This window comes from Cavia porcellus, unplaced genomic scaffold (genome assembly GCF_034190915.1).
Source record: "Cavia porcellus strain 051 isolate PalLab524CR breed Dunkin Hartley unplaced genomic scaffold, mCavPor4.1 scaffold_9, whole genome shotgun sequence".
In the NCBI taxonomy this organism is placed as follows: Eukaryota; Metazoa; Chordata; class Mammalia; order Rodentia; family Caviidae; genus Cavia; species Cavia porcellus.
Genome location: NW_026947492.1, coordinates 50,122,880 through 50,137,500, shown reverse-complemented (window position 1 = coordinate 50,137,500; position 14,621 = coordinate 50,122,880). Strand labels below are relative to the sequence as shown.

The 14,621-nt window shown below is 38.2% G+C and overlaps 1 protein-coding gene across 26 annotated transcripts in view; it reads right to left on the bottom strand.

The window, feature by feature from the left end:
- Dlg2 (discs large MAGUK scaffold protein 2) overlaps positions 1-14,621 on the bottom strand; it is a 1,893,126-nt gene that overhangs the window by 316,521 nt on the left and 1,561,984 nt on the right. For all 26 annotated transcript variants that reach the window (XM_063256338.1, XM_063256340.1, XM_063256341.1 and 23 more), the window contains one exon: positions 10,569-10,725. In XM_063256338.1, the coding sequence (XP_063112408.1) occupies positions 10,569-10,725 (157 nt within the window). The remainder of the gene's footprint in view (positions 1-10,568; positions 10,726-14,621) is intronic.

The window sequence follows — 14,621 nt, the reverse complement described above, 5'->3', positions numbered from 1 at the left end:
TCTGCTCAATATAACTTCTTTCCTTTCCTTTTTCCTCTCCTCTCCTCTCCTCTCCTCTCCTCTCCTCTCCTCTCCTCTCCTCTCCTCTCCTCTCCTCTCCTCTCCTCCCCTCCCCTCCCCTCCCCTCCCCTCCCCTCCCCTCTCCTCCCTTCCCCTCCCCTCCCATCTCTCCTTTCTATTTTCTTTTTTTTTTTAAACAACTGTGAGCTGTCAAGTACAGTAAGTCTCTGTGTATGCCAGTCCAGTGATAGGCCAATGGGCTAAATATTTTGAATAAAATCCTAAAGCCAGGGTAGCTGATGGATAAGTGAAAGCAGAGGAAGGATGGGTGGAGGCTAGGGCTTTTAAATCTTGTTGGCCCTGTTAAAAATGTTAAACAATAATAGGAGAAAGTCACTGAGAAGTTTTAAGGAAAGTATAGAAAAGACATAATCAGATACGCTTCTTTTAAAGGCTTGCTCTTTTTCAGAAATTAGAAGGTTATATGTGACAGGAATAAAGAACTGTTAGGGCACATCCAGGCTGCTATGGTTTGAATGTGTCCCTCAGAGTTCATGTACTGGAAACCCAACCCCGTATGTTAATGGTATTTGGAGATGGGGTCTTTTGAAAAGTGAATAGGATTAGAAGAGATCTTGAGGGTGGTGCCTTCCACCATATTATGATGCAGCAAAAAGCCATCACTAGACATGGACATTGTGGTCTTGCACTTCTAGCTTCCAAGACAGTAACCTAAACAAGCTCTCCTCCTGTAATTTACCCAGTGTGTGGTGTTCAGTTATAGCAACAGAAAAGGGACCAAAGGACATGCAGCTCAGGGGTCAGCCTGACACGAGCTCTGAAGTCAAGGCTGATGAAGCATCTCTCCCCTGGAGCCTTGTCATTGGCCACTCCTGTTTGAGGTGATCCTCCTGTTTGAGGTGACTCTATGATCAGGGAGCTGTGGGTTCTGAGTTGGGCAGGAAGACAAATCCAGTAAGGAATGGAGAAGTTTAGCTGGGCACCGCAATTAAGAGAGGAAAAAGCCAGAGACCAAAGAGATGGTACCTAGAATCGTAGGTTTGGGCAGAGAGAGAAGATGCCTGTGCCAAACATGCTGGGAGTGTCTAGGGGACAGGCTCCCCATGGCTTTGGACCAGAAACCTCCAATGAACTGGTTAGAGTCAGGTGAGAAGTCTTTACACTTTAAAGCTAGTGCCAGCTCCATTTGATTAAATTTCCCTGCAGAGTTGCTGAAGCATACCTTGGCTAACAAGGGACCTCAGAATTTATGAAATCCTGAAAAGAGCAGGTGGTAAGATAGGGATGGACATGTTGTATATGTTGTTAATGTATCTCAGGTTAAAGATACTATTCTCATCTGCAAGTATTGTTTTTCTTTTGAGCAAAGTTATAAATGAGCCTTTGTGTTACAAAGATGTATATAAAAAGCAGGTCAACCAAGTTTTTTAAAGGAAAAATTGAAGTCACCCTTAATCTGAATGCAGGAGATGAATCATTTGAATTTGGGAAAGTATGCTACTAGGTTTGAGCTAGTGTTGGTCTGAGGGACTTGTATTCTTTTATTTTTTTATTTTTTTGTAGGTGGTGCAGAAGAAATGCTCCACTGATTGGGGTTGACTAAAGCTGTACTGACACTTGTTCCTGGGGGCAGGTTTAGCTGGAGTTTAGAAAATTCCATGTTTCTGAGGATGAGAGAAGAAAAGCTGAAGGTGATGCTTAGGTGACAGATTTTGTAAAGTTTCTGGTTAAAAGCATTGTTCTTTGGGGGACAAGACAAAAGGTTGCATAGAGCTGTGGAGGTGGCTCTTGCCCCTACCTTTAAACTGGCCTTAGGTCCGCTCTGGAATTTCAGAGCAGGCTGGGGTTTTTGAGAAACACTGAGAGTGGGTTTCTCAATCAAAAAACTTCAGCACTGAGAACTCTAAAAGGTTTTTGCTTGGGACTGGGAGCCATAGCCAGAGAAGAAGATATGGCAGATACTGTAGGGTGAATGGAGGGGATGGTGGGGGTTTGTAGGTTTTAAAATGATGACTTCAGGGAATTAAATTTGAGACCTCTTTCTTTTGGGGAAGGGGTAGCAGAGCACCAGGAGAGATTTAGAGTTGTTTGCTAAGGTAAGATTGTAAGAGTGGCCCATCAGTATGCTAAGGTGGTGAACAGTGTATGCAGTATTCATAGCCCACTTTTTGGGGTGTTACGGTAATCAAACTCAAGGTCTCATATATGCTATGTAAGGGCATGAAGCTACCCCCTCAGCCAACATTCCATCTAAATAGCTTGACAACAAGGCCTGGCGAATAGTCTTTCTCTCCTGCATGTCTCTATATATGAAGATAGCTTGAGAAAGGTAATTTGAGAAGTTTTGAAACACCTGCATGAGCCAGGACTCACTTTTACTCTTTCTGAATCAACAACGACACTTCCAACATGATTGACTAGAGAGGGAGTTGCCTCAGAGTTACTCAGAGAAGATTCAGTGTAAACAAAGGTATTCTGAAAGGAGGGAGGGACTTACACCCTGAAACAGAAAATTAATCTGAAAGGTACCTATTGATGAAGCCCAAATCAGGATATCTGCAGAAGGGAAGCAGCACTGCCGGGGCTGGCCTCCACCACCCACTCCCTTGGTCCTCTAGGAACAGTCATCGTGAGAGGTGCTGGGTTCCTGGAGATGCTGCCTGCACTGGCCAGTTCTCAGCACCTTCCTCCAAACACTGGGGAATGCTACAGCTCTACAGAACCTCCCCGGTGGGTGCTCATGCTGGGCAAAGGAGGCCTGCTTTGCCCTTCCTGTCCCTGGACGCTGCGTAGTGAGAGGATGAACAAGTGGACAGCGCATCTGCCCACTGAGCCCACTGTGCATGCGGGACGCGCCCACCCAGTGCCCCCAGCTAAGCCCACCAACACGCTTGGGGGTAAAAAGTCTAAATCAAGCTTTTCAGGGACTGCACCCTGCTCTGCCTGCTGGCTGACAGGAGTTAGGTTTTGAGACTGGCTTTGCTTAGGATTTGAGTCCAAGGGAAAAGAAAAACTGTGAGGCTGCCTGCAATCAGAATGCAGCTAAAACAAGAAGCTATTTTTGTTTCTTTGTTATAGTTTTTACATTTTCAACTTATTTTTATTTTTGAGACAAGGTCTCCCTATATAATGCAGTCTGGCCTTGAACTTGCTTATGTGGCCCAGGCTGGCCTTGATTCTCCTTCCTCAGCCTCCTGAATGCTGGGATTTCAGGTGTGCACCCCCATCTCCAACAAAGACGGGAACTGTGTAGACAGTCAACCTTACAGCGTGGCAGTGGCGTGGAGTACATGTATGTTCTCGTGTTAGATATTTGATCTGGAGCCCCAATGAATGTTGTTTTTCTTTCATTTTTCATCTTCTTTTTGCCTTAATTTAGCTGTTATCCCTCTCCTTCCTATTCCTTTTCTTTCATTCTAGCTTCTGTAGCAATATTACTTTATTTCTTACTTGTTTCTCCCACTTTTAAAATTTCATCTTTTCAAGTTTTTCCCCCTATGATCTACTCTCAGTCATCCATCCCATCATTTCTTGTATCAACTTTTTGTCCTTTCTTTTTCATTCTTATGTTTGCTTTTCCCTATCTTATGTGACTCCTTGTCTTCTCTTGCATGCAAATAGATGAGGTCTTACAACTTTGTAGCCTCCCTCAATCCCAAGTGACACAGCACTCACCCCACCCCTCCCCCACCAATATCTTCTTAAAACCCTCAACATTAACCCTTAACTCCAACTACACTAGACCTCTAACAGAATCTGACCCCAACTGAATTTTTAAAATCAAATATTATTTCTCCTATCTACCAATTCTCCTACGGACTTACACTCCTCCATCTCTTCCCTTGTCTTCCAGATCTCAGAGTAACTACTAATGACAGTATAATATAGTATAGGCTGTACCGATAAAGGGTAGTATAACAACAAGGTTTAACGTGTATAAGGGGATATCTGATCAAATCTGTTGACGCTGTTATAATTACTAGTAATTCTCTCTTCACAACACAGTGATGGTCCAAACCACTTAAATAGTTTAAGGAGTGAACACTATTACTGAACAAATAAAGCTGTGAATATATTCCTAGAAGGGAGATTCTAACTAAAAAAAACTTTGTATCAGTAACAGCATGTCCTCATTCTACTTGACCTTAACCTTCAACACCAACACCAACATATATATATATATATTCCTTTTTCAAGAACATTGGAAAACAAAGTAACCAAAGGTTCCAAGATTTTCCAATTCTCCCAAGGCAGATCTAGGGGGCACCAAGATAGAGAAAAAGAAACACCAGGTAGTGGAAATTCATAAATTGAATAAAGAGGTAAAGAAATGTAGGGAATTCAAAGAGCAACTGACTCAAAAGCTTAAGGATTTATCATGCTAAATCACCAACGTGAATATCAGAGAAACAAATGTTTCAAACCATTGCAAGAGCTGATCAAAATGGTTCAAAACATGGATGAAAAATTTATTCAAGATATAGACTTCACCAAAAGGAATCAGATAGAAATATGGGATATAAAAATTGTATAGAATCCACAAATTGCCGATATAACCAATATAAAGATAAGCAATTCATGCAACAGCATCTAGGTGATACTAAGAAGACCAACCTACGGCTAACTGCAGTTAGGAGCTAGAAGACAGCACGCATGCAATAAAAAATTATTTAGTGAAATTATAATAGAAAATTTCCCCTGTATGAAGAAATACTTCAACTTATCAGATAAGTGAAGTTTACACAACACCAATCAAATATGATGAAAAATGAGGCATTTCAGTCAAAATTCCAAATGTCCAACAAAAAAAAGTCACGTATAAAGGTTACTGTCTTGTTATGTTTGATACTCTAATGTATGAAGATATACTCAAATATTTCAAGGAAAGAGACACTACGGTAGCTACTGTTATGTCGGGTTATCTTGCGGTGAAACACTATGTTGTTTAAATTGTTCTGTTCTGACCTGTGTTGTTATGTTCTCTTTAACCTTAATCTTTTTTTTAAAAAAAATCATGTATAAAGGTAAACCCATTAGAATTACTGCTGACTTTAAAGATGAGGAGAGACTGGAGGGAAGATAGTAACTACTATGAAAAATTATATTCCAACAAACTGGAAAATTTGGAAGAAATAGACAGATTCTTAGACTGATATAAATTATTAAAACTAAACCAGAAGTCAAAATTCTTAACAAACAGTAACACAGATTAAAATTGAAACAGTAATAAAAAATGTACTAAGAAAAACCCAGGACATGATAAGTTCACTGCTGAATTCTACAAGACCTGTAAGATCATTACACCACCAGTGTTCCTCAGACTGTTCAATGACATTCAAAGCAAAGGAGTGCTTCCAAACTCATTTCTGGAAGCCAGCATCACTCTGACTCCAAAACCAAAGACCTGGCTAATAAAGAAGATCAAATGCCAATCTCTTAATGAACGCAGATACAAAAATTCTCAAGATATTGGTAAATAGAATGCAATGAATTATCAAAAGGATTATATATCATAACCAAGTGGGTTTCATCCCAGGGTTGCCAGGATGACAACATACACAAGTTAGTAAATATAAAACATCACATAAACAGAAGGTGGGACAAATACTACATGTTTGTATCAATGGATGTAGACAAAACTTTTGACAAAATCCAACACCCATTCGTGATTTTAAAAAGCCTGAAGAAAATAGGTACAGAAAAACCTTATTTGTATCTGATACAAACTATGAGAAACCAACAACTAACATCATATTAAATGGGAAAAACTAAAATCTAACTCTCTAAAATCAGGAACAAGACAAGGATGCCTCTTACCACCACTTCTGTTCAACACTGTACTCAAAACATTAGCTAGAGCTCTCAGGCAAGAGAAAAGAATAAGAGATACATATACAAAAGGAAGAAATCAAATTATCTTTATTTGCAAATGACTCAATCCTCTACATAGAAGATCAAAAATTCTACCAAAAGACTCCTAGAATTAATAACTGAATTCAGCAATGCAGCAAGTTAGAAATTCAACACACAAAATTAATAGGGTTCCTGCAGGTCAATAATCAAATTCACTAAAAAAGAAAGAAAACAGTATTCACAGTAGCATCAAAAAAAAATTAAATACCTAGGAATTAACCTAACAAATGAAGCGAAAGACTTCTACAGTGAAAACTATAGTAATCTGGAAAAGGAGATTAAAGAGGACATCAGAAAATGGAAAGATACTTCTGTTAATATATTAACAGAACCAGAATTGTCAGAATGGTCATATTTCCAAAACTGATATATAGATTTAACACACATAATCCCAATCAAAACACCTCCACTATTCCTTGCAGAACAAAAGAAAACAATTCTACAGTCATATAGAATCAGAACAGACCTAGAAGAGCAAAAGCTATCCTAGGCAATATGAGCAAAGCAAGAGGCATCACAGTATTTGACTTCAACTTATTACAAAACTAACAAAAACAGATGTATGTCTCAGTGGAACAGCCCAGAGGATCCAAAAACAACGCTAAAGATATTCAGAAGGGGTCACGGTGTAAGTTGGAAGAAGGATAGATTCATTAGCATATAGTGCTGGGAAAACTGGCTGGCCATATGCAGATTGGAGCTGGACCCATATCTCTCACCATGTACTCAGCTAAAATCAGTGTGGATCAAAGATCTCAATATTGAAACAAACATTTAACCTCCTGGAAGATAAAAAAAATAGGTAAAACTCTTGAATTGGTATAGGGGAGAGCTTTCTAAACAGAACTTCAATTACACAAGAAATAAGAGCAAGAATAAACAAGCACGATTATATTAAATTAAAATGCTTATGCACAGCAACGGAAACAAAGGAATGAAGAGACAGTCCACAGAATGTGAAAAAGATTTTTCCAGCTGCTTCTCAGACAGAAGAGTAAAATCTACAGCTCAAAAAAAGAGCTCAAAAAAAGCATTCCTCTCAGTAAAAGACCGAACCAGAGTACGGACAACTGAAATACAGGGACACTTCTCAGGAGAAGAATAGCCAAGAAACATGAGAAATTGCTCAATGTCTCTGGCCATTAAGAAAATACTATTGAGCCGGGCATGGTGGCACATGCCTCTAATTCCAGCACGTGGGAAGCTGAGGCAGGAGGAGCACTGTGAGTTCAAGACCAGCCTGGACTACAAAGTGAGCTCAATGCCAGTGTAAACTAAAATAGACAAAAAAAAAAAAAAAAAAAAAAAAAAAAAGAAAGAAAGAAAGAAAGAAAAGAAAAAGAAAAATACTATTAAACATTAATATTTCATTTTATGTCAAAAATAAAAATCATCAGAAATCAAATAATAAAAATGGTGACATGCCTGTGGTGAAAAGGGGAACTTTAAACTAATATAACCATTATGGAAATAAGTATGGAGATTTCTCAAAAATCTTAAGGTAGAAATTCTATGAGATCCAGTTATTTCTCCTCCTCCTCTTCTTCCTATATACAGTGCTATATGCATATCAGTGTGCGTAGCAGCACAAATAATAACAGATAAATCTTGTAAGCAGTCAATATGTCAATCAGCAGATGAATGGATAAAGAAATGTGATATGTATACATAATGGAATATTACTCAGCCACAAACAAAGACAAACAAGACATTTGTAGGCAGAAAGATCCACCTTGAAAACATAATGTTAAGTGAAATAAATCAGACACACAAGCTTAAATAAATATAATATGGTTTCTCTCATTTGAGTTATCCATAGTAGAAATCAAGGGCAAAATAAAAGATTCATAAAAGAAAACAGAGAGATAGATCTTTTGCAAATAGGAAGGGGACCAAGAGATTATGAGTGTATGAAGGAAAAGGGTGTAAAACAATTTAAGATGTCAGGTGCAGGCACCAACTAGCCACAATAAATGTAAACGATATATGTTGCAAACATCACTAAAAAAAAGAACAACAAACAGGAGTGGGAACTTAGAGACCAAGGGAGATGTGTGGGAGATAAAAGGGATTAAAAAATCAAGATACATTGTGTGTACCCACTCCTTAGGATGAACGTAAACATCATGTACTGCCAACATGTACTAATAAAATAAAATACAATAATAAAAACCCAAAGCGCAATTTGAATCCTAATGTGAAAATTAATGATTTCTGTCTGCCTTTACCTCAATAGCCCAGAATTTCTCTTCGAGTCACACATCCTCCTCCACACGCCTTGCAATCCCTTCAGTTAAATACCTCAAGTCCATCCACATGGGACTTTGGAATTAGCAAGGCAACGTGGGCAATCTTTTTTTAAGACTCCTGAGGAGTGAATAAACTCATATTGCTTGGAGAAACAGGAAACAATCTTTCTAGAGCTATTACTTGTAAGTGCTGTTTTCTGCATTTTTTCATAACAAAGTATGGAAACAAATAATAACAAAAATATTTCTATCTTTTGCTCTGCAGGAAGGATGCCCGAGGAAGCTGTCCGCTAGTTAATGGGACTGCATGCTGGATTCCCTAAATTTTCCCCGATGAGCACCTCAAGAAAGCTGTTCAGTTATTGAATTTCTTTCTACAACAAATCCCTGAGACAAAATACATTAAGGAGAAATTAGAGTGAAAAGACCACTCACAGTATGTGTAAAATGTAGCATAAGGTGATGATTCATTTTTAAAAAATCTTTCAGCGTTTTAATTGCTTTAGTACTAGAGTTCTGGTGGGGAGCACGGGAGGCCAGAGAGATCTCAGAAACCCAAGATGGGTTCTAGCTCAGCTTGCCAGGCAATGGGTTTAGGCAATAAGAGGACACTAGATGGCGCTCCTAACATTAAAACGTACTAAAAGGTCAGTTTCCGGTTCTGTGAAGGCAAGATTCCCTGTTCTGTGTAGGCGAGAATGTGTAGGAAATGGTCAGTTATGGGAACTATAAAAATACTTAAGCACTTCCCACTACTGGTATCCTGTGAAGTACTGCTTATATAAGGTGTAGGTAGTCAAATGCATTTAGGAAAACAATATACATTCTCTGACTCCCAAAGATCCCAGTGGGTGCAGATAAACAGATGAGTTCTGGAATTCTTTAATGAAGGAACTTGGTACACCAAGGAACCTTTTACAGTAGCAACATACTACAATCCCGCTGTTTCAGCGTTCTGGGAAATGCTGATCGAGTCCAAGACTATCCCAAGTAGGACCAGTCCAAACTATCCAATAGCTCTTCATATGTGCTTATCTGAGATACATACATACATACATATATATAAACATAAAATAATTATCATATACATATATATTTTTTATTGTTCTTTTTTGAGACAGGGTCTTGCTATGCAGTTCAGGCTGGCCTTGAACTCACTTTGTAACCTAGACTGGTCTCGAACTATCAACGATTTGCCCACCTCAGTCTCCGGAGTACTGGGATTACAGGCAAGCACCACCATGCCTGGTTATCTGATATATATATATATATATATATATATATATATATATATATATATTTAAACAATGGACATATTCTTAAGGCAAAGTTTTACAAATATGCATTAATTGTACATATTAGTCAACTAAACTTTGACAAATTAGTTAACCTCTTGGAACTTTATTTTCTTAGCCTGACCATGAAGCAATATATTTCAGGGTGATTGTGAGAGCTGAAAATTACTTTTATAGTTAATCAAAATGATAAAGTAATGGAGATCTATTGTGTTTCTATATGATTAACAATAGTGTAGAGTTTATATATGATTAACAATATTGTAGTGTATACTTACAATTTTGTTAAAAGGTTAGATATTAGTTTTTTTTCCCTTTTTTCTTTTTATTGGTACTGGGGATCGAACACACGACCACCTGCTTGCAAGGCAGGTGCTTATGCCGCTGAGCTAAATCCACAGCCCCTTATGTAAGTATTCTTACACACACACACACACACACACACACACACACACACACACACACGGTAACAGATTAAGAGCACCAGGGGAAACTTTTGGATATGAACATGACATAATTGTGGTAATGGAAGTTGTACATATTATATATGTACATTTTTTGTATGTTAGTCCTACATCACTAAAGGAGACTTAATGGGTGCTTAATAAATTATTGCTGGTAATTCTTGAACTTAGGTAAATGTTGCAGCACTTATTATCATTAGGAAACTATGTACATCATTATTTTAAGCATTTTTTATATGGTTATATCTACCAAACTTTACACATTGTAAAGGTGTTATCTTTAAGAGTATGGTCACAAGTATGGGAAAATTTTTTATTTTTATGAAATAATATTCCATTCTAAAAAGGCATGATTCTCAGTGTTCTGAATGTAAATATGTCTCAGAAAATCTAAAAGAAAATATTGGTAGCGTTACTTTTAACTGAAGGAATTAAATAGAACAAGCACCAAGCCCTTTAGTACTAAACTACACTGCATCTGAAACCATAATGTGCTGAACTGTAAGTGCAGATCTGAGGGCCGTGATTAACATAATGAGAAACCAAGCCCTGAGCTACCAGGTCTCTGAGTTTTTGTGGAAACCAGACAATCGTGGAAGGAACGGAGACTAAAGAGAACTACTTACCGATAGGATCTGGTCTCCTCTCTGGAGCTCCCCACTCAGGTCTGCTGGTCCACCGGCTAGAATGAAGGATACAAAAATACCTTCTCCATCTTCGCCACCCACAATGTTGAAGCCCAGGCCAGTGGAGCCTTTGTGCAGGACTACCTTGCGGGGCTCCCTGTAGAAATAAGGGGAGAACAGAGCTCACTGGGCGGTCCACTTAAGATTTCTGTGTCTTTTACTCTCCTTGTATGATACTTGTCACTCTACTAGAATGATAGTTTACCAAAGTATGACATTATATATTTGCACATCAAGAAAGTGGCTGGTAGGGCTGATGTCTCACAGTAATAACTATAAAGTATCACGTAAAACCACAGCTTAATTGTAAAACATTTTCTCAAACTGCACTTTGTCTACTTTTCTTGTTTAAAATGTTTTTTGTATTGAGCACCCCAAACAGGATGAATATATCATATCCTAAAGGAGGGAGTGATTTTTGGTGACAAGAGACTTCCTTGAATAGACTGGATTCTGAAAGACCTTACATTCCAGGTTGTGGCTTTGTTGCTTGATTGTTAGTACTCATTGGAAGATTCTGAGGCATTATGAATATTTAAATCTATTTTAGGTTATATGTAGAATTGATAAAGAGGAAGGTATTGATAAGATGGGAGGCAGGAAAACTATTTAGAATGTTGTCCAAGTAACAGAAGTGTGAAGAAGTGACAGACTGATCAAGAACAAAAAAGAGCCATCTAGTATATTTTTATACTAATGATGCAGACTTTATTTGCTACATTTATATGGATAAAGTAATGCATTGTATCTCTAGCTAGCACATTACAGTTTGTATATAGTCAGAGGTAAATTGACATAGGAGTTAATTTATTTTACTTTACCTATACTTTACAAGTATCCATTGTACTGTGAACTGTTCCAGGTGCTCAGAATTTTACAAACACAAATATCCCTGCTCTCATAGGCTTATATACTAATGAGGGTAGATAATTACAAAGCAGTACATGTAGTGAATAAGTATTATTTTGTAATACATTAGAAGTCTGTATTTGGGAAAAAATAGAAAGCAGAGTAGTTATGACAATAATTTTGATTATCAATTTGACTGGACTAAAATATGCCTGGCAGATTACTAAAGCACATTTCTAGGTGTGTCTGTGGGGCATTTTCAGAGATGACTCTCATGCAGGCCAGCAAACTGAGGGCCGAAGACCTAGCCTGGCTGGGGACAGCACTGTCCATTAGGCATGCAGCCTGGATGGGGTGAAAAAGAAAGATGTTTGCCTGTGCTGGGAAAGCTCTGTTTTTCTTGAGGTGGGTTTTTTTCCATTGCCATTTCCTGTGAACATCAGATCCCACCTCCTTCAGCCTACTAGTGTGGACTTATAAATGGATCTCAGAATACATCATGCCAGACAAAATCTGTGCTATATTAAAAGATGCAAAGGAACTGGCAGCCCAGTTTACATCGTTTCTGGGCCAGTGAGTTGGAGCAGGGGTCACTACAGGGAAGAGGGCCTTGTGCTGGTCACTCACTTCTGCTCAGCTCCAGTAAACACTATGCTGAGGGGCCTGCACCACAGTGGCCAAAGTTTTTAACTGAGTTTTAACTGAGTTTAGGAAATAGCAGAGACAGGATTAGGACATTGTTTTTCTGAATTAAAAAAATGTAGAATAGGATATATTTGAGAGATTGGAAGCCAGCAGACTGAAGGCTGAATTTGACCCATACTATTCACAATGCTTGGATTAGTTTTGTTTAGAATTAGAAAAATCTGCGTAAGATATAGATTTGTGGCTTTACATGAAAAAAATCATCTTATCAACACTGGCTCTCAATCTTGTTCTTTTGAAAGATTATTTATCCTCTAGTTTGATGCAGCCCTAAGCACTCCTTCCTCATGTATCTCAGAGAATATATATATTCTCTGAGATACATATATATATTTGATATATATATATCTCAAAGCAAACCAGTCATTTGTGTCACAGTTACATTTGCAAAGAGGAAAGAGAAATACTTCTATGGAAACTTTACATAGGCAGTCTTTTAGTTTCATAAAAAAGAGAGAACACAATTCTTATGCAACTAAAGATTGTTGTTACATAGTTAATCTGCACTGTGACTCTAAGTAGAACAAGGACTGTTTAGGAGGTCATCGTAAAACATGGGTCCACAGTGCTTATCTCTGTTAGTCGTCTGGGGAGCATTTTACTAGAGACCTCTGCATTTTCACATATTGTTTCTTGTTTGTAAGTGTATAAAATGCATACTATTTATAAGTCCTACAGTAGGTTTTATTTTATGTCAAATTACGTGAACAAATTCCTTAAATGAAAATATTTGAAATTTTTGCAAGTGGTTGAGATTTAAATGCCTTTGAAAACACTTACATATCATGGTGAGTTATGATATTTATTTTAATAATGAAAAATGACAAAGAAATAAGTCTGCAATATGGTATACAAATAAAATGCCCTAAGTACATTTTTTTTTTTGTGGTACCGGGGATTGAACTCACGACCTCACACTTGCCAGGCAGGTGCTTCTGCTGCTGAGCTAAATCCCCAGCCCAATTTTTTTTTTTTTTTTTTTTTGCAGTACTGGGGCTAGAACTCAGGAACTTGAGCTTGCCAGGCAGGCTCTTATGACACTGAGCTAAATCCCCTAGTACATTTTAAATGATACACTTTTTCTAATTCAAACTTCGTATACTAATAACATGTTACATTAAAATGTATATTTTAAAATGTTTTCATGTAGATTTTTCCTATTTCAAAATTGAATCATATTAAGTATGAGCATCTTGTTTTATCAGTTTAGGTAAATCAACTTGTCTATACACACATTTCTAGTAAGCATGGGAGCAAGTCACCTTATCACGAGCATTTTGATAGAGAACTCAGGCTGCCATTCTTCCTCCAGAATTAAGATGGCTTAGAGACCCATTCCTAATCATCATCACACTTAATTATGTACTGATAATGGGGCAAAATTTTAACCCTCAGGTCTTATTTATGATTGAGTTCAGGGACTGCGTGCATCTGAATGTAGTCCCTGTCACTCTCAGCAGTTGCTCCACTCTGGATGGGTTTGAGGACCTCCCCTCCCATTCTCTCCACGTCTCTATCATGATTATTACACAGCACTGATTCACAGGATTGGCTGATCATTTATACTGATCATCCTGAGGGCAGAGATCATTCTACAATAGGTGTTCACTGTCTGGTAGTTTCAGTATTCAAATCATATTTTAAATATGGACCCAACAGAAAATGGGACCTGTTTCCCCAAAATATCAGTAATTTTTTTTTGTTTAACAAGTTATTTAACCACTAAAAGTATGTACTTTTTTGACCCATTCAGTCTTTCAGCACACAGACACCTACGAGTATCCATTCTGTGTTATATACTATGAATACAAAGAGCCAGGCATAGAAGAAACCACTTGCTCACACAGTTGTAAATGCTCAGGATCACAGAGCTATGACAGAAACTCGAGAGCAGCAAGTTAATATGACAATGTGCTACGGGCTTTTTCTCTTTTGTCCAGATGACTCAAGAAGGCTCAGCCTCCTCAAGGAAATATGATTACTTAAACCTGAAGGATTTCTTGTGTGCAGGAAAGTAAACTATATAAGTATTTCCAGTCACCTTTGTAAAATGAGTATTGACCGTGTTACTCTCTTGTTCAAAGCCTTCTAGGAAGCTACATGCCCCTGGGATACTGTCTAAACATCTACGCATGCCACTCAAAGTTTTCTATTTATTGCCTTTCACCTATCTCCCCTAACTTCACGTGTTCCCTGAAGTCCCTGAGTCAGCCCTACACCATTACCACTCACAGCTCCCCCCACCAGGTTGCTATATGCCCCGTTGTGTTACCCAGACTCTTCTCTTTGGGTACAATGATGCCTTCTCTTGCTATTCTTAGTTGTCCAATGAACTTCTGCTTGACCTTCAAGGTGGAAGCCAGGAGCCGTCTCCTTTGTGCTGCTCCCTTCCCCTGGCCTCCACAGGAACCAAACACGTCTTTGTTTGAAACTATGCTG